Here is a 20,788-nt window from a genome sequence, read left to right on the forward strand (position 1 = left end):
GACTGGCTCTAGAATGAAATAGGCGGCACCCTCAAGGAGCAAAAGGCAGATCTTAAAGATCGAGTCTTCTTATTTCCAGGTAGGAAAAGAGCTCACGAAAATAACTCATATCTTGTCATATATATGGATAAAGTTGACTCTGAAAGGCTTAAGAAAAGCATTATTTAAGCCCTTTAAACATAGTCCAAGACTTGCTTTTCTATGTTTTACTGGGAAAATAAACTATCAACTTATGTCAAAGTTATAAGCGGTTTTGTTTAAAAAGATACTTACCTCTACTCTGTTATTGCTAAACATCCACACCTTGTAGCCCCACACAGTAACAGCAACTTCAGCTGTGATGGACACGGGCAGCCCATTCCATGGCATATTCTTTGCCTCCACAGAAAACTGATGGAGCCCACTGGATGAATGGCAAACCTCTGCTAGAACATAGCGACACGTTCCTTGGAAATCGTAGGTCTTTCCATCAAATGTCAAGTAGTGGGGGTCTCCAGAGGCAGAGCAGGTACCATGAGGGTTGGGATGGCAACCAAACTCGCCATCTACCACTCGACACGCCTCATCAGGACCACAAGAGTGTGGCACACAACTGACCACACCAGTCACACCATTACAGCTGCACAAACTCTGACACTCTTCTCCATCCCAAAACTGTTGACCACTTTGCCAATAGCGCCCTTGATGGTAGCATCCACAGGATGTTGGTGGCACACACCGGTTTCCATTGAGGACAAAGCCATCATTACACTGACATCCATCCTGACATGGAGTGTCACAGCTGAAGGGGAAGGAGAGACTGGGGCAGGTGGAGGGACAGGATGTCCCACAGACTTCTGAATGGCTGTTTGAAGGGCAAGTTGCCGCTGCAGGCAGGAAAAGAAAACAGATTTAAAAATAATCCAATTAAAGGTTACCTCCAGAAATTATGGGTATTGTTCTTACCACAGCCAGTTGTATTCCTCCACTCTCCCAGAGAAACCCCCTGTTGTTGACACATCAGAACATAATCTCGTAGAACCTGACACCGTGTTGATTCAGGATCTTCAGATCTACGGAGGATGTCCACACACACGTCCACTTGCTGTGAAGGGTCCACCACAGGCCAGCATGGTGTAAATGGACCATGTGGTGAAGTCAGAATGCCACAAAATTCAGTTGAACTGTAATTAAGAGGGTTAAAAACTCTGTTCTCCACACAGTGAGATGCCAGGGAGCCTTCTCGCCAGCTGTCTCCAAACACCTGAGAACTGTGGACCAGGGTTCCATTTGGTGTTTGAAAGTCATCGTTGGGCTCATCATTGTAGTTTCCACAGAGTCCACCAAGTGAGCTGCTGTACACTATAGGTGCAGTGACACGAACAAAGTGAGGCCAGACGGTTTGCACAGTCAGACCAAAAGATGTGCGTAGGATGATGCTGTGAGTGTTGCTATGGAAGATGTGGATTTGGTTGGATCCAGAACTGAAGGGTAATTTGTAAAGCTGACCATCAACCTGGAAGACATGGAAACAAATCTGTAAAACTTTTTCAAAGTAATGTTGGGAAAAATCTGCATATACACAAAAAAGATTTCAAACCAAACAAAGTTATAATATTTGAAGAATTGCAAAAATATCAATCCAACAAACAGCGTCTATCGTCATACACGGACAATATAAGTTTGCTAATAAGTTTGTTTCTGAGTATAATATCTGCTGGAAATCCTGGTGTCCACAAAAAAAAGAATTACAGAAATTCAGCAAAGTTTATATCAAATTCAAAATCTCAAGTTGGACAGGTTTTTTATTTTGTGATTATCACAGTCTTGCTATTTCTCATGTGACACATTAGACACTAGAACTGTATTTCAGTCTTAATTAAAAAACTTTGGGCTTAATATTAGAAACTTGTTGTTAATTTGCCAATCCTTTTACAGTCATCTTGCAAATTAGCAACGTAAAAAAGCGTCATTTCGTTTGGATCACATGCCATTCTAGGTTTTAGCAAAACTAAACAGTTGGGTTTAACATTTGTTTTTTTTCACAGATCATTTTAGTCATTTACCCAGACTTTGTTGTTGTTGTCCATGTTGATGGTGACTTCTGTTTCCTGGACTCGAACCTTTAAAACATTTGAAAAACCTTGCAGGATGTTTGGTACTTTTTCCGTTATCAGATTAAAGTGTGGGTGACCAGACAATCCCATTTCTTTAGCAATGATTAGTCTGCATGCTCCAGGATACTGATATGTCAGTCCATCAAATGTTTGATAGGACCCTGGCCCCCTTATCCAGCATGTGGCGTAACCATTAGGTCTGCATCCTCTTTCTCCATCATCCACACTGCAGGATTCATGTGGGCCACAGCCATGGGGGCTGCATGTCATTGAGCCAGCGGTGCAGCTACAGCGCCTCCCACAGTCTTCATCCAGTATAACAGTCCGTCCTGATCGATAATAGCGACCCTCAAAGCTGCAGCCACACTCAGCATAAGGAACACACTGTCCAGCACTGAGGACGTAGCCGGTATCACAGACACAGCTCTCCTGAACAGGAAGGGGGCAGTTCTGGGTGGAGTTAGGATTAACACAGGTGGGTGGACATCCAGTTGCTTGAGACTCAAAGTGGCTATTGGCTGGACAGGGGATTTCTGGGTGAAAACACACATAATTTATTTTTATATTTAGCCATTTGATTAAAAATGTATCCTAAACCATGTGTTTAAAGAGTAGAAAACATACCACAGAAGCCAGGTCTTCTCCAGCTTGCAGGCTGGATCCCATTTTGTTGACACTGACTTGCATATACACCTAAAGATTGGCACAGAATGGGTTGGTATCCTCCACCGATGCACAGATCATAAACACAACTCTGCACAAAGTTCTGTGGGGGAAGTGTTTGGTGGCATGCTGCAAAAGGTCCAGAGCTGTTCTGAAGGATGCCACAGTGGTCATTGTTGTTGTATAATGCAGTCTGAGCTGCAGTGCAGCCAGCACATTCCAGACCCCGACACTGTGCTTCACAACCAGGATCCTCATCACCGGAAGCTCGCCAGCTGTTAGCAAAATCTACATCAGAGTTGACGACCTCGCCATTGCGAGTTCGGAAGTCATCTCCAGGTTGGTTGTTGAAGTTTCCACATAGACCACATGTTGCATTCAGGTACGTGTAGGGCAGACTGATTCCGACATGTGAATATGTGTCATAAGATACAGTTAAGCCAAAGTCAGTGCTGACAACCACACTAAAACCTGACTGATAGACCTGGACACGGCCCTGGTTGAGGGTAAAAGGAGCTGCTGTAAAGCTTCCATTAACCTGTGAGGTCAGAAAAAAAAACAGTTTAATAGCTATTCATAAAACAAGGATAAAAAAACAAGAAACAAACAACCTCACCGACCTTTGCCCTTCCTGGGTTTCCTTTCACCAGCTCAATGGTTTCATTGTAGACAAAAACCTTGACCAGGCGTGTCCAGGATACACGAGTGCTGCCTCTGTGCTCATTTTTGCCCTCTATTCTGTAATAAGGAAGCCCATACTGACATTGTTCTGAGAGAACATAGGTGCAGGTGCCTTGAAAGTGAAACACTGTATTATCAAAGGTGTAGTAATGTGGATCGCCACTGATGGTGCAAGTGCGTCTCTCCACCGTCTGGCAGGAGAACTGAAAGGAATATGGCATGCAAACTTGAGAAAAGGAGCAGGGCTGGTTAGAGCACTGCAGGCCAGTTCTGGTGCACGTGCACTTCTGTGCACAGCTGGAGTCGCTCCAAAAAGAATCATCATGCTGCACAGGTTCTCCTGATGAATTTAAAAGGAAACAGTCCAGTTAAATCTTACATAGAACTTTTAGTACATTGCATCTTGGACAGATATATGATAAATAAATAAATATATATATATATATATATATATATATATATATATATATATAAAATGGAAGAAGACTTTAAAAGTCGCCACTGTAAAAAAAACTGGTCAAACAATATAGGTAACAACTAGCTTCGTTACTGTTTTGTATTTATATATTTGTATATATGTACGTATTTGCTTTTTTTGCTGAAAAACTAGATATTTTTATGATTCAATAACCATGGTTAAAACACTCAAAAGAATTTAAGACATAAATTTACCATTAAACTGGCAGCCTCTTACTCCACTGTCCACTTGGAAGGCCCAGCGACCCGTTACATTGACGTTGCTGCTCAGACTGAAAGTGGAGGAGTCTCCTGTTGCAGAACTTGAGAAAGATCCAGGAATGGTGAAATGGTGAAAAGAGTTTATGGTGTCATATCCAGCCTGCAGGTTCAAAATATACATTAACAATTGTGTTTCCACTCAGAAACAGCAAATAAATGCTCATACATTTTGAGAGTAATGAGTCAAACCTGAACACTGAGAGTTGTTGAGGCAATCGAGCCGTAGTTCATGAGAACAAAAGATTTCTGTCCTCCAGAGATCAACACGGCTTGGAAAGTCGTTTTCTGGGAAAAGAAATGTATCAACACTGTCATTTTTTTAAGTATGTTTTTAAAACTTTTCCTTTTCCTTTCCTTAAAGCACGTTTTTATGATTGTTCTGTTAAAAAAAACTAAAACATACTTTGATCTAGCATGACTTACTGTTCCTGCAGTTCCAAAATAGGCCACTTCATACCATGTTGCCACAAAGACCCAGTCAGCACTGAAGTGTAGGTTTGGAAAATAGCTATTAATGTCCTGTGTAGCTTGTTGGAGGACACTGCCGTTGGTATATTGGTTGTAGAGGACCAAACCAGTTTGTCTGTTGTCCAGATCAGTCCAGAATGGAGCAATTAAGTCTATGGATCCATATAGTGGAAATCTTTGAGGTGAATATGAGGAATATGAGGAATCAAATGTCAAGTGTCCATTGTGGTTGACCTGCAAAAAAATGACCAGAAAGAAATAAAATATCATAGTTAACTTCTATAATAACAGAATAAAAATTCTTTAAGTAGAATATTAGCTAATTAGATGAACTGCAAATGTCTGTTGTGATTAACCTGAAAACACATAAGAATTTGAAAATACAAACTTTTCACAACTTCAGTTCATCTGTTCAGTTTAATTAGGGAAAAAAAAAAAGTATCCCCGCAGGGGCATAGTCACCTATTAGCATAGCTTTAAGCGGCTCTAAGGCATGCTCTAAAAATATTACAAATCACAATGGCTTTAATTATAAATCTAAAAAGTTTCCTTCTTGTTTGGAACAAATTAGGAGTACAACGGATTACTAACCAAGGTTCTACACTCACCTAGCAACAGGGAAACTGTGACAAGAATGTAAAGTAATACATTCTAACATCCACTGATTCTCTTAATTCTTTATATAAGTAAGAGATTTTTGTTTTGTTTTGTTTTCAAAATGCAATATCTCATTGCACTGCAGACTTTCTTCACAAGGCCTGGGGATAAAATCCCAGAAATTAACTGAAGCTTCATTTAGAGCTGCACTGATAAAGAACAAGAAAGCCAGTGAGGCCTCTATGTAGACATCCCAGCTACACAGTAAATGAGCAGACAATCCACGCAGACTTTTGATCAAACTAACAGTTTTAAGCTGAACATGTTACACAAAATGTTAAAATTTCATTTATTAAGTGTTCAAAAAGCTCTTCATACTACTCAGACTTCATAAAATAGCCATCGGCCTAAAAAAGGTTGGTGATCACTGGTCTAAAGTATTTTCTAGCTGGAGTATGAAGTTATCTGTTTAAAATATTTGTACACTTTTGCTTCTGATTAAAGGGTTTTGTCGTTCATAATGTTACGTACATAAATGTGGTTGTACAATTTTCCAAAGTAGGCAAAGGGTCTTTGCAGGTAAATCTGTGGAGAACTTCCATCATCAGATCTGGAGCTTGCAGTTCCAGAAATTGGATAAAGTGAAGCTGGAAAAAAAAGTCAATGCTGATTAAACTATATTGACTATAATCAGGTTTTTTTATGGATACATTTTATTACATACGGTGATCTAAAGTTTAAAAAAAACAATTTGAAACAGTAAAATGAAAACTTACCTGGAAGCGGTAAATTCTCTGTGGCTGTGAATAAATTGAAGTAAAGACATAAAAAGATAAATGTATAGAAAAAACAATTTCTCATATGAATTACTTTTATAATTCATATATAAAGACAAATGTGATTTTTTTAACCTTTTCCTCTGGTGCTATGATGTACTCAGACATTTATTTCTGTTTCAGGGTGATATTATTGAGCAAAAAACACATTTCTACATTATCAGCACAGGGGTTTGGGTTTGAAGCCTCTAAAAAATTTTGAACAGAATTTAGTTCAACAACATGCTTAAATTTAGTTGTTACACTATAGAATCTCTTTAAGTTTGACCACAAATTATGATCAGGTTTAATAGTTTGGCAGAAACTCCTATATTTTTAAAGCACTAAACATTGATATAAAATAGAATTAAGAAGAAACTTTCAGACATTTTATCTTTCTTTTTTTGTATCATTGGATAGGAGAAATAAAAAATAAAAATAAACTGTAATCTGTCAAAAAATTAAACTTACTAATCCCTGGAGGAAGCCATGTGCCTGTAAACCAAACACGGTAGAGAAATTAGGATTTTCAAAGGGAAGAAAAGGGAAGGTGAATATTGACCGAAATCTGTAAAAATATTTATATTCTTACTTATAACTGGTGAAGTCGAAGTCGCTGTTAATCAAACAAATAATAGTTCAGGATTTTACAAAAATACAAGTACATTTCACCTGACAGAATTGTTTTATCCTAAAAGTAATTGTTGAGGTCTTCTACAATATCATGAGTAAATGTGTCAAATATGAGAACTTACTTGTAACGCGAGGTTCCGCTGATGCTGTAAAATTTAAAAGGAAGACAGGTTAGATTAAAAAAAAATAAAGATTAAATATGAAATGTTTTTCGTATATGTCAAAAAAGGTAAAGACAGTGTTATCTGATAAAACTACATCCTTACTTGTGACTGGTGGATCTGATGTGGCTGTCAATCAAAGTAAATAGTTCAGTATTTCACAAAAACAATTCATTTCACTTGACAGAAATAGTACTTTTATATATTTAACAAGATACTGTACTATCTGATGAATAAATGTGTCAAAAAGTGAGAGCTTACCGTTAACTGGATGGTCCACTGAGGAGGAGAATCAAGAAGAACAGACAGGTTAAAATAGAAAGAGAAACAACATAAACTTGTTCAGGGTCTCTAAGTGAAGTTTTGGCACTATTTTATCAGGGAATATCCACATATCTTCCAGGTACGCTAGGTTGTTACCTCACTCTTAACATCATTGTATTTTTTCTTTTCTTTTAACTTGTTCTGTCCAACAGCTGAGCAAACAGATTTGAGCTGAAGGCCATTTGTGTTGGAGAGGTTTTACTATCACAAAAAGAGGTTATACAGCTTGGAGAAACTAAAGTGTAGATTTGTATAAACCCCTTTTTGTTGCATTATTTTTTATTTATTTGTTACATTTAGTGTGTGTGGGGAGGGAGGGGGAAAGAATGTGAGAGGGGGGGGAGGGGGTTGGAAGAGAGTAAAGGGAAGAGAGGTGAGAAAGTGGGGGATACAAGCACTGATTTGAATAACTTATTATTTAAGCTGTAACAATTATACCAGATCTGCTGGAAAGACAAATATTACATCAAAGGTGAAATTCTGACACGAAGATGAGCGGAAGACATCTGTCAATCAATACACTGTGGGTTGGGAGGGGGGATGAAGCAGACAGGGAGCAGTGTGGCAGTGTGCAAGTGCACGTGGGGGAGGAGATACATGCATGCTGCCGAAGTGAACCGTGTGTTCATAAGGTGAACCAGATCCTACCCACCCAGACCAGGAGAAGGGAGGAAAGACCCCCAGGCCAGGAGCGCCCCTGGCGTCGGGACCCAAGCAGCCCGGGAGGGGGGGAGGAGGGGACCGCCCACCCCCCCAGCCAGGCGCAGACAAGGCCCCCTTACAGCCCCCCCCCCCCCCGGCGCCCAGAGTCATAGGTGAACCCGGCGTCCGGGCCCCCAGGCCACAGAAAAGGAGCGCTTAGTCGTACCAGGCGGCAGCCATGGGGGCCACCGGGCGCCGGAGACCAAGACACGGGCCAAGGACGAAGCCAGGGCCCCCAGAACCCATGAGTCGCCCACCACCCCATCTCCGCAAGCCAGTGCCGGCACCCTACCCGAGCAACCCAGAGATCGCCGCGCACCCACAGCTCATAACCCTACCCTCTACAACCCTCTTCACCCGCCATATTATCTGACCCCTCTTCCCAAACCCCCCTAATGCCCTCCCCACTCCATGATGGGGAGGGAGAGCCCCAGAGGATCCCAGCGAGCCAGCCACCAGGTCCGTCCCACCCATGCACTCTCGCACACATACTCACAATCTTCTGGTTGCCCCCACCCCCCGTCGCCACGCAGTACCCCCTCCGGCCGACCGACCCCCCAGCGCCGCACACCCGACCACCACCGCAGCCGACAGGATACCCTCAAGCCTGGCCGCCCTGAGAGGACCAGGCAGGAGAAGACCGGCCGCCCCACCGATGTATGGTGGTGTGTATATGCTGCAGGTAAAATAAGAGGTCTCCAGTGTGGCGGGCCCCACCGCTGCCAAGCCGCAGAGCTCCCCCACTCCGGGGGACCCTCTGACCCTCTCAGAGGGTCCCTCTGTGTGTGGTGTGTATTTGCTGTGTGTGTGCTGCTAACATGCAGTGTGTGTGTCTTTTTACTCTGAATTTTGAATCGCTACACTGTGATTATTCCTTTCTGACATTTGCATTTGTGAATGACAACATCTCCTAATTCTTTCAGAACTCCATTCTACCGGGATAAAACTGTATAATAAAGGGAAATACCAATGAGGCAGAGGAACTGAAGGTTTGTTTGTTGGCAGGTTGCAGGGAAAGAGCATAACTCGGTGATACAATGAATGCCCGATGTGTTGCAGGTGCACTTTTGTGTGCAATTGCTGTCACTCCAGAAGAAATCACCAAACTGAACAGGTTTGCCTGAAACAGAACAGGAAAACGATTACTTTAAGATGTTGAAATTCATTTATTCCATGACAGTCCATGTAAACCCACAATGTTTACGACGACACAATGTTCTTTATTTCATTGCAAACAACTCGTAAAAAAAGTTTAGTTTAGGTTGTATTGTGGTAATTTCATCTATTATCACTTTAAACTTTGACAAAGGGTTTTAGACCATCCGTTTGTTTGAGAGGCTGACTAGAATCTTTACTTTCATCCATCCATCGGAGCTAGAACATTATGTATTGGAGGAAGGAGGGGGCAGAATTCTTTGGTAGGGTGGCAAATGAGAACAGAGGAATGGAAAGCCAACACAAATAAAAGGATGAAGCATGCTTTTAGACCATATTAGGAAGGAGGACTGCCTGGAGAAAACCCATGCGTGCACAGGAGAACACGCAAACTCCACATAGAAAGGTCCCTGTTGGGATTTGAACCAGGGCCTTCTCGCTACGAGGCGAGAGCGCTAACTTTGCTCTTTACTTCCAGGTGAACGTTTTTGCTTTTGTTAATAAAATGATAACTGATACCAGTAGCTATGATGCTGTCAAGAAGCATATACAGTAAACCCTTGTTTTTCGCAGGGGTTACGTTCCAAACATAACCCGTGATAGGCAAAATCCGTGAAGTAGAAACCTCTCTTTTTTTTTTTTTTACAATTATTATACAATTAAATATAGTCTATTATACATTGAAAAGAAAGAACAAACCATTTTACAGGCTCAAGCATTTGTTTCACAAATAAAAGTACTTTAGAAACGTTTTTTTTTTCAACAAATAACTTCTGTACTGTACTGTCAAATAATTTTACTCATCAATGTGAACAGAAGGCTTCAAATCGCCGAGATTAGCCCCGCCCACCGCGACCCGAGTAATTGGATTAAACGGGAGAAAATTTAAAATGATTATGAAAAAATACAAAGTATAGTCGGGAAAAAAAGCGACTCGGGTGTATTTCACTGCTATTTAGACTGAGCCGCTCTGCAGTGTTTTCTTCTTTTGAAACCTGCGGTGCAGGTGTGTTTGATCGGGAGAAGAACATAGTGATTGGCAGTTGTTGTTGCTCTTTTTTTCTATGGGTTTTAGAGAAACTCGAAATTGCAAGATGATTTGCACGTACGTGTTGTAAATTTGGCAAGCTGTTTTACGTACCTGTATATATTAAACTGCAACGTTATTGACGCACAGGTAGAGAAGAAGCGGAGTGACTTTTTAGCCAATCAGAATGCAGAACACAATGCACGATGCAAATCCGTGAAGTAGCGAAACCGTGAAAAGTAAACCGTGTTATAACGAGGGATCACTGTATTCAACAGAATCTGAAGCACCAATTTACCATTGAACTGGCAGCCTATTACTCCACTGTCCACTTGGAAGGCCCAGCGACCTGTTACATTGACGTTGCTGCTCAGACTGAAAGTGGAGGAGTCTCCTGTTGCAGAACTTGAGAAAGATCCAGGAATGGTGAAATGGTGAAAAGAGTTTATGGTGTCATATCCAGCCTGCAGGTTCAAAATATACATTAACATATGTGTTTCCACTCAGAAAAACCAAATGAATGCTCACATATTAAGAGTAATGTGTCAAACCTGAACATTGAGAGTTGTTGAGGCAATCGAGCCGTAGTTCATGAGAACAAAAGATTTCTGTCCTCCAGAGATCAACACGGCTTGGAAAGTCGTTTTCTGAAAAAGTTGCAAGATTTTTTATTACTTTAGGAATTTCTTCCTGCAATTACTACATATTTGAGTGGATTTGTAAAATTTTTGGTATTCATAACTTTTTTTTAAGTTTGCATTTTGCAACATTTAAACAAACAATTTAACAAAATTAGCACCCCTCACTTCCCAGACTCCTCCCTCCATCCATCCAGTTCCCCCCACTATAACCATGACATTTAAGCTGAACTAAGACTTAAGAGCTGCAGCTCTAAAGAAACAGAGCAGAAACGGTATTATGGGGAAACATTTATTCAAAGCTCCAGCCCATCCATGATGGTCATCGCCACAGTGTCAACCCAACTCAGGGCAGCACGGAGTCCACTCTACATGAGACCCCCACCCCCACAGATGTGGCCGCTAGCGCCCCAGAATAGAAGGCTCTGGGGTTTCAAAAAATAAGCATTAAAAACTAATAAGACATAACCGCAGGACCTCAGGGTACGGGAGGGCTCATACCTTAAGAGTCTAATCACTTAAATAAGAATGCCCAAGGACCATGAAAAGATTCATAAGCCATGAAGAGAACTTTAAAAATTAACCCTAAAACGCACAGGGAAACCATGCAGCGATTTTGGAAACCGGTGTAATACGCTCCCGCCCCTTGACCTCATCAGAACTCAAGCCTCAGAGTCAACTTTTAGGAGGAGTATATTTATATGAATTGATTTACTGACTTACTGTTCCTGCAGTTCCATAATAGGGCACTTCATACCATGTTGCCACAAAGACCCAGTCAGCACTGAAGTGTAGGTTTGGGAAATAGCTATTAATGTCGTGTGTAGCTTGTTGGAGGACACTGCCGTTGGTGTATTGGTTATAGTAAACCAAACCAGTTAGACTGTTGTCCAGATCTGTCCAGAATGGAGCAATTATGTCTATGGATCCATAGAGTGGAAATCTTTGAGGTGTATATGAGGAATATGAGGAATTAAAGGTCAAGTGTCCATTATGGTTGACCTAAAAACAGAAGTGTATTAGTAAACACTCAAACACAAAAAAAATCTCTACAATTTTAAAACACTTTCTACATTTCCGTTTTTAGATGTCAAGTATTTCTTTTTAGAAAAAGTAAGAAATCTTTTTGGTTTTGACATTTTTATGCTTTTAATTTACGTACATAAATGTAGTTGTATGTTTTTCCAAAGTAGACAAAAGGTCTTTGCAGGAGAATCTGTGGAGAACTTCCATCATCAGATCTGGAGCTTGCAGTTCCAGAAATTGGATAAAGTGAACCTTTGAAACAAAGGAAAATGCTGATTAAACCCTATCAAATGTCTTTTTTATCTAACTTTCTGGATAAATTGTATTTTATAATGTAAAGTTGAAAAAAACCCACAATTTTTTACATTAAAATGTAGGATCATAGTATATAAACAGACAGAATTTACCAGGTAGCGTTGAATTGACTGTGAAAAAAGGAAAGACAGTAAAAAGTAAATTCACAAAAACAAAAAATATCTTAAACAAAAATAGATTCAACTTTCCACTTTATTTTTTGGGCTTTGATGTGCTGTGACAAAAACTCTTTGATATTAATGTAATGTTTGTGTGTGCAAATTATGGACACGTTGACTTTTCCACATTATTGGTTCAAGTTTTTAAAAATTTAAGTTTGAAGATTTCAAAATACATTTCTTTTCTTTTTTTACCAAATGTGATCAAATGTATTTACCATTTGTTTTGTTTTCTTGAAATAATGGTTGCATTCTTATTAACTGGACAAATTACGTTGGTTCTCAACCTTTTTGCATAAATGTTGAGGCAATAGGTGACAAGAATTCTTTGAACATTCTTGTGATGATGCAGGAATTCTACATTATCAGCTTTCAAATGCAAATTTTCAAAGAATTGGCTTTGGAGCTCCAACTCAATTATTTATTTATTTACTTTAAACCAAACTTGCAGCTAAAACATTTGTACGTTTGTTTGCTTTTTCCATTTAACTATACATTTAAGCTTAAGCTGAAAAAACAATGAATTCAGATTTTTAAGTTAGAGGGTGTAACTTGGATCTCTGAATGTTCATTTGGGATGGAACAAAAACATTTTTTTATTATGTTTAATCTTTTTTATATATATTGAGACAGAATAAATGAGAATGATTGATAAACTTAAATATGTCAAAAGAACAAACTTACTTATAACTGTTGGAGGCAATGTGGCTGTAAATCAAAAAAGCAGAAAAAATAGGATTTGAAAAAAAACTAAAATAAATTTTCACCATTCATGCTTAAACACCTAAATGTACTGTACTCTTAATGTTAAACATAGAAAAGGAAAAAAAGCCTGCTTACTTATAACTGGTGGAGCCAATGTGCCTGTAAAGAAAAAAAAAAGATAGTTTCAGATTTTACCCTCCCAAAAAAAAAAAAAATTTGACCTGACAGTAAATGTTGATCTGCATAATAAACAAATCATGATATCAACTGAATCAATGTGATAAACATGAGAGCTTACTTGTAACTGGGACAGGAACTGGGACTGTCAATCAAACAGAACACATATGTTATGATACAAACAGAAACAATATGAAACTCTTCATGTTTGTCTAAATAGAACAGCTGGAAACCTTGTGATATACATAGCAGTTGTTTAATAAATTTGGGCTCTAGAACATCTTCCATAGACACTCCTACATGTCTATGCATTTGACCAGATCCATCACAAACCAGAAACGTCAACAAACTCATCAGAATATGTTGGCTCAGCATTTCTGTACGTCTTATTGTGTACAACTTCAGTTCTTTTACTTTGAATTTTGATTTACTATATTTTAGGTATAAACATTTTTAGTTTCACATTAGCCTTTCTTAAATGTCTACATTACTTCACTATTTCAGACCTTCAGTTTGGTCGAGTTCTTCATTCAATTATTATGTGAATTACCGTTGAAGCAGAGGAACTGAAAGTTTGTCGCTATGCAGATTTCAGGGAAAGAGCAGAGCTCGCTGATACAATGAATGCCCGATGTGGTGCAGGTGCATTTCTGTGCGCAGTTGCTGTCGCTCCAGAAGACATCACCCAACTGAACACGTGTGCCTGAAACACAACAGGAAAGCAGGTTTATTGTCATTTGATTCTCATCTTTCAGCTGAACTTGTGTGCTGTTGCTGAAATCTGAACTGATGATCCTTCAAAAATCCTGAATTCAACAGGACTGAAAGCAGCAATTTACCATCAAACACGCATCCATCTGGACCGCTGTCCACTTGGAAGGCCCAACGACCCGTTACATTGACGTTGCTGCCGAGACTAAAAGTGGAGTTGTTTCCTGTTGCAGAACTTGAGAAAGATCCAGGAATGGTGAAGTGGTGAAAAGAGTTTATGGTGTCATATCCAGCCTGCAGGTTCAGAAATACACATTAACACATGTGATTCAGAAACAGAAAATAAATACTCATTTATTGAGGGTGATGAGTCAAACCTGAACATTCCAAACTGTTGGGGCAAGTGAACCGTAGTTAAAGAGAACAAAGGATTTGTGGCCTCCAGAGATCAACACGGCTTGGAAAGTCGTTTTCTGAAAAATGTCATAAAGGTTTGAAATCAATCTGGAAATACATTCCCTCCATCATCTCATCTTTAATGTATTTTTAAACTTTTTGTCTGTATGTACAATACAATAAATAGTATAGTAATGAATAATATAAATAATCTTTTAACTTACCGTTCCTGTCATTGGATAATAGGGCACTTCATACCATGTTGCCACAAAGACCCAGTCAGCACTGAAGTTTAGGTTTGGGAAGTAGCTATTAATGTCGTGTGTAGCTTGTTGGAGGACACTGCCGTTGGTGTATTGGTTATAGTAAACCAAACCAGTTTGTCTGATGTCTACATCTGTCCAGAATGGAGCAATTAAGTCTATGGATCCATAGAGTGGAAATCTTTGAGGTATATATGAAGAATATGAGGAATTAAAGGTCAAGTGTCCGTTATGGTTGACCTAAAAAGAAAAATAGTGGAGAAAATTTGAACACACTCAAACTCTTCACAACAACTTCTTTTTACATATTTCGTTTACTTACAGCTAAAAAGACAAAATAATTTAAATGTAACAGTTGCCAATAATGTCTTTAATGACCAAAAGTGGTGTCAAGATTTTCAAAACCAAACATAAAACTATTCACTTTGTGAAAATGTTTCATCCATTGCTTTGTTTTAAAAGGTTTTGTCATTCATAATCTTACGTACATAAATGTTGTTGTATGTTTTTCCAAAGTAGACAAAAGTCCGTTGCAGAAGAATCTGTGGAGAACTTCCATCAAGTGACCGGGTAGTTGTTTGTCCAGAAATGGGGTAAAAATGACCTGAAAAATTCAAGCCAGTACAGATTAATCCCAAACCAATTGACAAAGTTGTAAAGACTTATGAGTAAACATATAGATTTTAATTTAAAAAAAAAAAATTAAAACAGTAAGATGTTAGACTGTCGCATATAAAAAGAGATAACTTACTTAGATGTGTCACATTGTTTGGGACTGGAAATAAATCAAAGTAAACAAATCAGTAAACATGTTAAAACTGAAAACAATTTATTTTACAGATCACTTTTTGGGTTCTTTAATTTACACAAAAATAAGTTGGTCATCAACTTTTTTCTAAAGGTCTTTGATAATCTGTGACAAACATTCTTTGACTCTAAGGTCATGTTTTTGTGTACAAAAACATGGACATTGTGGCATTTCTACATTATCAGCTCTCAAGTGCAAGTTTTCAAACATTTGGGTTTGAAGCTTCTAGTAGATTGTGTTTTTTTTTTACCTAATTTGGAGCTAAAACATGTTTAAGTTTGGTTTTTCTATTTAAATATAAAGTTAAGCTTAACTTGACCACACATTATGTTCAGATTTTTAAGTTAGAGGGTGTAACTCAGAGCTTTGAATGTTCATTTGAAACGGGACAGAAACAATGTCTGTTTTTTGATAACATTTGATCTTTTTATATATTTGGACAGAATCAATGAGAATGATTAAAAAAACTAAATCTGTCAAAATGATGAACTTACTTATTACTGTAGGAGGCAATGTGGCTGTAAATCAAAAAAGCAGAAACATTAGAATTAGAGAAAAAAAAATTTCTTTCACCATAAATCTTCAAACACATTCATGTTTTGTATAGTCTTATTGCTAAAATGTAGAAGAAATAACAAACATCCGCTTACTTGTAACTGGTGGGCCTGTAAAAAGCAAAGGAGATACAGTCAGGACCATAAATATTTGGACAGAGACACATTATTTCTAATTTTGTTTCTGTACATTACCACAGGGAATTTTAAATAAAACAACTCAGATGCCATTGAAGTGCAGACTTTCAGCTTTTATTCCATGGGTTGAACAAAGAGATTGCATAAAAATGTGAAAAACTAAAGGATTCTTTAAACACAATCCCTTCATTTCATGGGCTGGTAAGTAATTGGACAATTGACTTCCATGCTATTGCATGGGCAGGTGTGGGCATTTCCCTTGTTATGTCATTATGAGTGAAGCAGATAAAAGGCCTGGAGTTGATTAGAGGACTCGTGCTTGCATTTGGAAGATTTTGCTGTGAACAGACAACATGCGGTCAAAGGAGCTCTCCATACAGGTGAAAGGAGCCATCATTAAGCTGAGAAAACAGAAAAAACCATGCCAGACATTTCTACAATATTAGGAGTGGCAAAATCAACAGTGTGGTACATCCTGAAAAAGAAAGAAAGCACTGGTGAACTCAGCAACGCAAAAAGACCTGGACGTCCACGGGAGACAACAGTGGTCGCAGTGATCGCAAAATCATTGCCATGGTGAAGAGGAACCCGTTCACAACAGCCAACCAAGTGAACAACACTCTCCAGGAGGTCGGCGTATCAACATCCAAGACTACCATAAAAAGAAGACTGCATGAAAGTAGATACAGAGGGAACACTGCAAGATGCAAGCCACTCAATGGCCTCAAGAATAGGAAGGTTAGATTAGACTTTGCTAAAAATCATCTAAAAAAGCCAGCACAGTTCTGGAAAAACATTATTTGGACATGTGAAACCAAAATCAACCTCTACCAGAATGATGGCAAGAGAAAAGTATGGAGAAGGCGTGGAGAAGCTCCTGATCCAAAGCACACTACATCATCAGTAAAACACGGTGGAGGCAGTGTGATGGTCTGGGCGTGCATGGCTGCTAGTGGCACTGGGACACTAGTGTTTATTGATGACGTGACATAGGATAGAAGCAGCCCAATGAATTCTGAGGTGTTCAGAGACATACTGTCTGCACAGATCCAGGTGAATGCAGCCAAACTGATTGGGCGGCGTTTCATAATACAGATGGACAACGACCCAAAACATACAGCCAAAGCAACTCAGGAGTTTATTAAAGCAAAGAAGTGGAATATTCTTGAATGGCCAAGTCAGTCACCTGATCTTAACCCAATTGAGCTGCATTTCACTTGTTGAAGACTAAACTTCAGACAGAAAGACCCACAAACAAACAGCAACTGAAAGCCGCTGCAGTAAAGGCCTGGCAGAGCATTCAGAAGGAGAAAACCCAGCATCTGGTGATGTCCATGAGTTCAAGACTTCAGGCTGTCATTACCAACAAAGAGTTTTCAAGCAAATAGTAGTAATGACATTTTGTTTTCAGTTATTTCATTTGTCCAATTATTTACAAGCCCATGAAATGAAGGGATTGTGTTTTAAAAATGCTTTAGTTTTCGCATTTTTATGCAATCTTTTTGTTCAATCCATGAAATAAAAGCTGAAAGTCTGCACTTCGATGGCATCTGAGTTGTTTTATTTAAAATTCACTGTGGTAATGTAAAGAAAGTAAATGAGAAAAAATGTGTCTCTGTCCAAATATTTATGGTCCTGACTGTAGTTCAGGATATTTGCAAAAATAAATAGCAAGTCATTTGACCTGACAGTAAATGTTGATCTGCATAATAAACAAATCATGATATCAACTGAATCAATGTGATAAACATGAGAGCTTACTTGTAACTGGGGCAGGAACTGGGACTGTCAATCAAACAGAACACACAAGTGATGATACAAACAGAAACAATATGAAACTCTTCATGTTTGTCTAAATAGAACAGCTGGAAACTTTGTGATATACATAGCAGTTGTTTAATAAATTTGGGCTCTAAAACATCTTCCATAGACACTCCTACATGTCTATGCATTTGACCAGATCCATCACAAACCAGAAACGTCAACAAACTCATCTGAATATTTTGGCTCAGCATTTTTGTTGGCTCAGCATTTCTGTACGTCTTATTGTGTACAACTTCAGTTCTTTTACTTTGAATTTTGATTTACTATATTTTAGGTATAAACATTTTTAGTTTCACATTAGCCTTTTTTAAATGTCTACATTACTTCACTATTTCAGACCTTCAGTTATGTCGAGTTCTTCATTCAATTATTATGTGAATTACCGTTGAAGCAGAGGAACTGAAAGTTTGTCGCTATGCAGATTTCAGGGAAAGAGCAGAGCTCGCTGATACAATGAATGCCCGATGTGGTGCAGGTGCATTTCTGTGCGCAGTTGCTGTCGCTCCAGAAGACATCACCCAACTGAACACGTTTGCCTGAAACACAACAGGAAAGCAGTTTTATTGTCATTTCATTCTCAGCTTTCAGCTGAACTTGTGTGCTGTTGCTGAAATCTGAACTGAGGATCCTTCAGAAATCCTGAATTCAACAGGATTGAAAGCAGCAATTTACCATCAAACACGCATCCATCTGGACCGCTGTCCACTTGGAAGGCCCAACGACCCGTTACATTGACGTTGCTGTCGAGACTGAAAGTGGAGTTGTTTCCTGTTGCAGAACTTGAGAAAGATCCAGGAATGGTGAAGTGGTGAAAAGAGTTTATGGTGTCATATCCAGCCTGCAGGTTCAGAAATACACATTAACACATGTGATTCAGAAACAGAAAATAAATGCTCATTTATTGAGGGTGATGAGTCAAACCTGAACATTCCAAACTGTTGGGGCAAGTGAACCGTAGTTAAAGAGAACAAAGGATTTGTGGCCTCCAGAGATCAACACGGCTTGGAAAGTTGTTTTCTGAAAAATGTCATAAAGGTTTGAAATCAATCTGGAAATACATTCCCTCCATCATCTCATCTTTAATGTATTTTTAAACTTTTTGTCTGTATGTACAATACAATAAATAGTATAGTAATGAATAATATAAATACTCTTTTAACTCACTGTTCCTGTCATTGGATAATAGGGCACTTCATACCATGTTGCCACAAAGACCCAGTCAGCACTGAAGTTTAGGTTTGGGAAGTAGCTATTAATGTCCTGTGTAGCTTGTTGGAGGACACTGCCGTTGGTGTATTGGTTGTAGAGGACCAAACCAGTTTGACTGTTGTCCAGATCAGTCCAGAATGGAGCAATTAAGTTTATGGATCCATAGAGTGGAAATCTTTGAGGTGAATATGAGGAATATGGTGAATTAAAGGTCAAGTGTCCATTATGGTTGACCTAAAAACAGAAGTGTATTTGTAAACACTCAAACAAAAGAAAATCTCTACAATTTTAAAACACTTTCTACATTTCCGTTTTTAGATGTGTCAAACATAAACTGTCAAGTAATTTTTTAGATAAAGGAAGAAATTTTTTTGGTTTTGACATTTTTATGCTTTTAATTTACGTACATAAATGTAGTTGTATGTTTTTCCAAAGTAGACAAAAGGTCTTTGCAGGAGAATCTGTGGAGAACTTCCATCATCAGATCTGGAGCTTGCAGTTCCAGAAATTGGATAAAGTGAACCTTTGAAACAAAGGAAAATGCTGATTAAACCCTATCAAATGTCTTTTTTGTCTAACTTTCTGGATAAAATGTATTTTATAATCTAAACCTGAACAAAACTAACAATTTTTAACATTAAAATGTAGGATCATAGTATAAAAACAGACAGAACTTACCAGGTAGCGTTGAATTGACTGTGAAAAAAGTAAAGACAGTAGAAAGTAAATTCACAAAAACAAAAAATATCTTAAACAAAAATAGATTCAACTTTCCACTTTATTTTTTGGGCTTTGATGTGCTGTGACAAAAACTCTTTGATATTAATGTAATGTTTGTGTGTGCAAATTATGGACACGTTGACTTTTCCACATTATTGGTTCAAGTTTTTAAAAATTTAAGTTTGAAGATTTCAAAATACATTTCTTTTCTTTTTTTACCAAATGTGATCAAATGTATTTACCATTTGTTTTGTTTTCTTGAAATAATGGTTGCATTCTTATTAACTGGACAAATTACGTTGGTTCTCAACCTTTTTGCATAAATGTTGAGGCAATAGGTGACAAGAATTCTTTGAACATTCTTGTGATGATGCAGGAATTCTACATTATCAGCTTTCAAATGCAAATTTTCAAAGAATTGGCTTTGGAGCTCCAACTCAATTATTTATTTATTTACTTTAAACCAAACTTGCAGCTAAAATATTTGTACGTTTGTTTGCTTTTTCCATTTAACTATACATTTAAGCTTAAGCTAAAAAAACAATGAATTCAGATTTTTAAGTTAGAGGGTGTAACTTGGATCTCTGAATGTTCATTTGGGATGGAACAAAAACATTTTTTTATTATGTTTAATCTTTTTTATATATATTGAGACAGAATAAATGAGAATGATTAATAAACTTAAATATGTCAAAAGAACAAACTTACTTATAACTGTTGGAGGCAATGTGGCTGTAAATCAAAAAAGCAGAAAAAATAGGATTTGAAAACAAAACTAAAAGAAATTTTCACCATTCATGCTTAAACACCCAAATGTACTGTACTCTTAATGTTAAACATAGAAAAGGAAAAAAAGCCTGCTTACTTATAACTGGTGGAGCCAATGTGCCTGTAAAGAAAAAAAAAAGATAGTTTCAGATTTTACCCTCCCAAAAAAAAACACAATTTGGCCTGACAGTAAATGTTGATCTGCATAATAAACAAATCATGATATCAACTGAATCAATGTGATAAACATGAGAGCTTACTTGTAACTGGGGCGGGAACTGGGACTGTCAATCAAACAGAACACACAAGTGATGATAC

The 20,788-nt window shown here is 38.3% G+C and overlaps 1 protein-coding gene across 2 annotated transcripts in view; it reads right to left on the bottom strand.

Moving 5' to 3' along the window:
• LOC101166533 (IgGFc-binding protein) overlaps nt 1–20,788 on the bottom strand; it is a 60,875-nt gene that overhangs the window by 33,371 nt on the left and 6,716 nt on the right. For both annotated transcript variants that reach the window (XM_023949209.1, XM_023949210.1), the window contains exons 9-50: nt 20,731–20,754; nt 20,568–20,591; nt 20,411–20,434; nt 19,661–19,678; nt 19,390–19,505; nt 18,938–19,216; nt 18,695–18,790; nt 18,446–18,611; nt 18,157–18,309; nt 17,711–17,734; nt 15,908–15,922; nt 15,752–15,775; nt 15,201–15,224; nt 14,938–15,053; nt 14,411–14,689; nt 14,168–14,263; nt 13,919–14,084; nt 13,630–13,782; nt 13,201–13,224; nt 13,038–13,061; nt 12,882–12,905; nt 12,132–12,149; nt 11,861–11,976; nt 11,422–11,700; nt 10,612–10,707; nt 10,359–10,524; nt 8,846–8,998; nt 7,114–7,131; nt 6,958–6,981; nt 6,814–6,837; nt 6,651–6,674; nt 6,530–6,553; nt 6,020–6,043; nt 5,775–5,890; nt 4,602–4,880; nt 4,368–4,463; nt 4,113–4,278; nt 3,380–3,780; nt 2,721–3,297; nt 2,046–2,629; nt 946–1,495; nt 274–866 (exon numbers count right to left, since the gene is read on the bottom strand). In XM_023949209.1, coding sequence (XP_023804977.1) covers nt 274–866; nt 946–1,495; nt 2,046–2,629; nt 2,721–3,297; nt 3,380–3,780; nt 4,113–4,278; nt 4,368–4,463; nt 4,602–4,880; nt 5,775–5,890; nt 6,020–6,043; nt 6,530–6,553; nt 6,651–6,674; nt 6,814–6,837; nt 6,958–6,981; nt 7,114–7,131; nt 8,846–8,998; nt 10,359–10,524; nt 10,612–10,707; nt 11,422–11,700; nt 11,861–11,976; nt 12,132–12,149; nt 12,882–12,905; nt 13,038–13,061; nt 13,201–13,224; nt 13,630–13,782; nt 13,919–14,084; nt 14,168–14,263; nt 14,411–14,689; nt 14,938–15,053; nt 15,201–15,224; nt 15,752–15,775; nt 15,908–15,922; nt 17,711–17,734; nt 18,157–18,309; nt 18,446–18,611; nt 18,695–18,790; nt 18,938–19,216; nt 19,390–19,505; nt 19,661–19,678; nt 20,411–20,434; nt 20,568–20,591; nt 20,731–20,754 — 6,197 coding nt within the window. The remainder of the gene's footprint in view (nt 1–273; nt 867–945; nt 1,496–2,045; nt 2,630–2,720; nt 3,298–3,379; nt 3,781–4,112; nt 4,279–4,367; nt 4,464–4,601; nt 4,881–5,774; nt 5,891–6,019; nt 6,044–6,529; nt 6,554–6,650; nt 6,675–6,813; nt 6,838–6,957; nt 6,982–7,113; nt 7,132–8,845; nt 8,999–10,358; nt 10,525–10,611; nt 10,708–11,421; nt 11,701–11,860; nt 11,977–12,131; nt 12,150–12,881; nt 12,906–13,037; nt 13,062–13,200; nt 13,225–13,629; nt 13,783–13,918; nt 14,085–14,167; nt 14,264–14,410; nt 14,690–14,937; nt 15,054–15,200; nt 15,225–15,751; nt 15,776–15,907; nt 15,923–17,710; nt 17,735–18,156; nt 18,310–18,445; nt 18,612–18,694; nt 18,791–18,937; nt 19,217–19,389; nt 19,506–19,660; nt 19,679–20,410; nt 20,435–20,567; nt 20,592–20,730; nt 20,755–20,788) is intronic.

This window comes from Oryzias latipes, chromosome 19 (genome assembly GCF_002234675.1).
Source record: "Oryzias latipes chromosome 19, ASM223467v1".
NCBI classification, from domain to species: Eukaryota; Metazoa; Chordata; class Actinopteri; order Beloniformes; family Adrianichthyidae; genus Oryzias; species Oryzias latipes.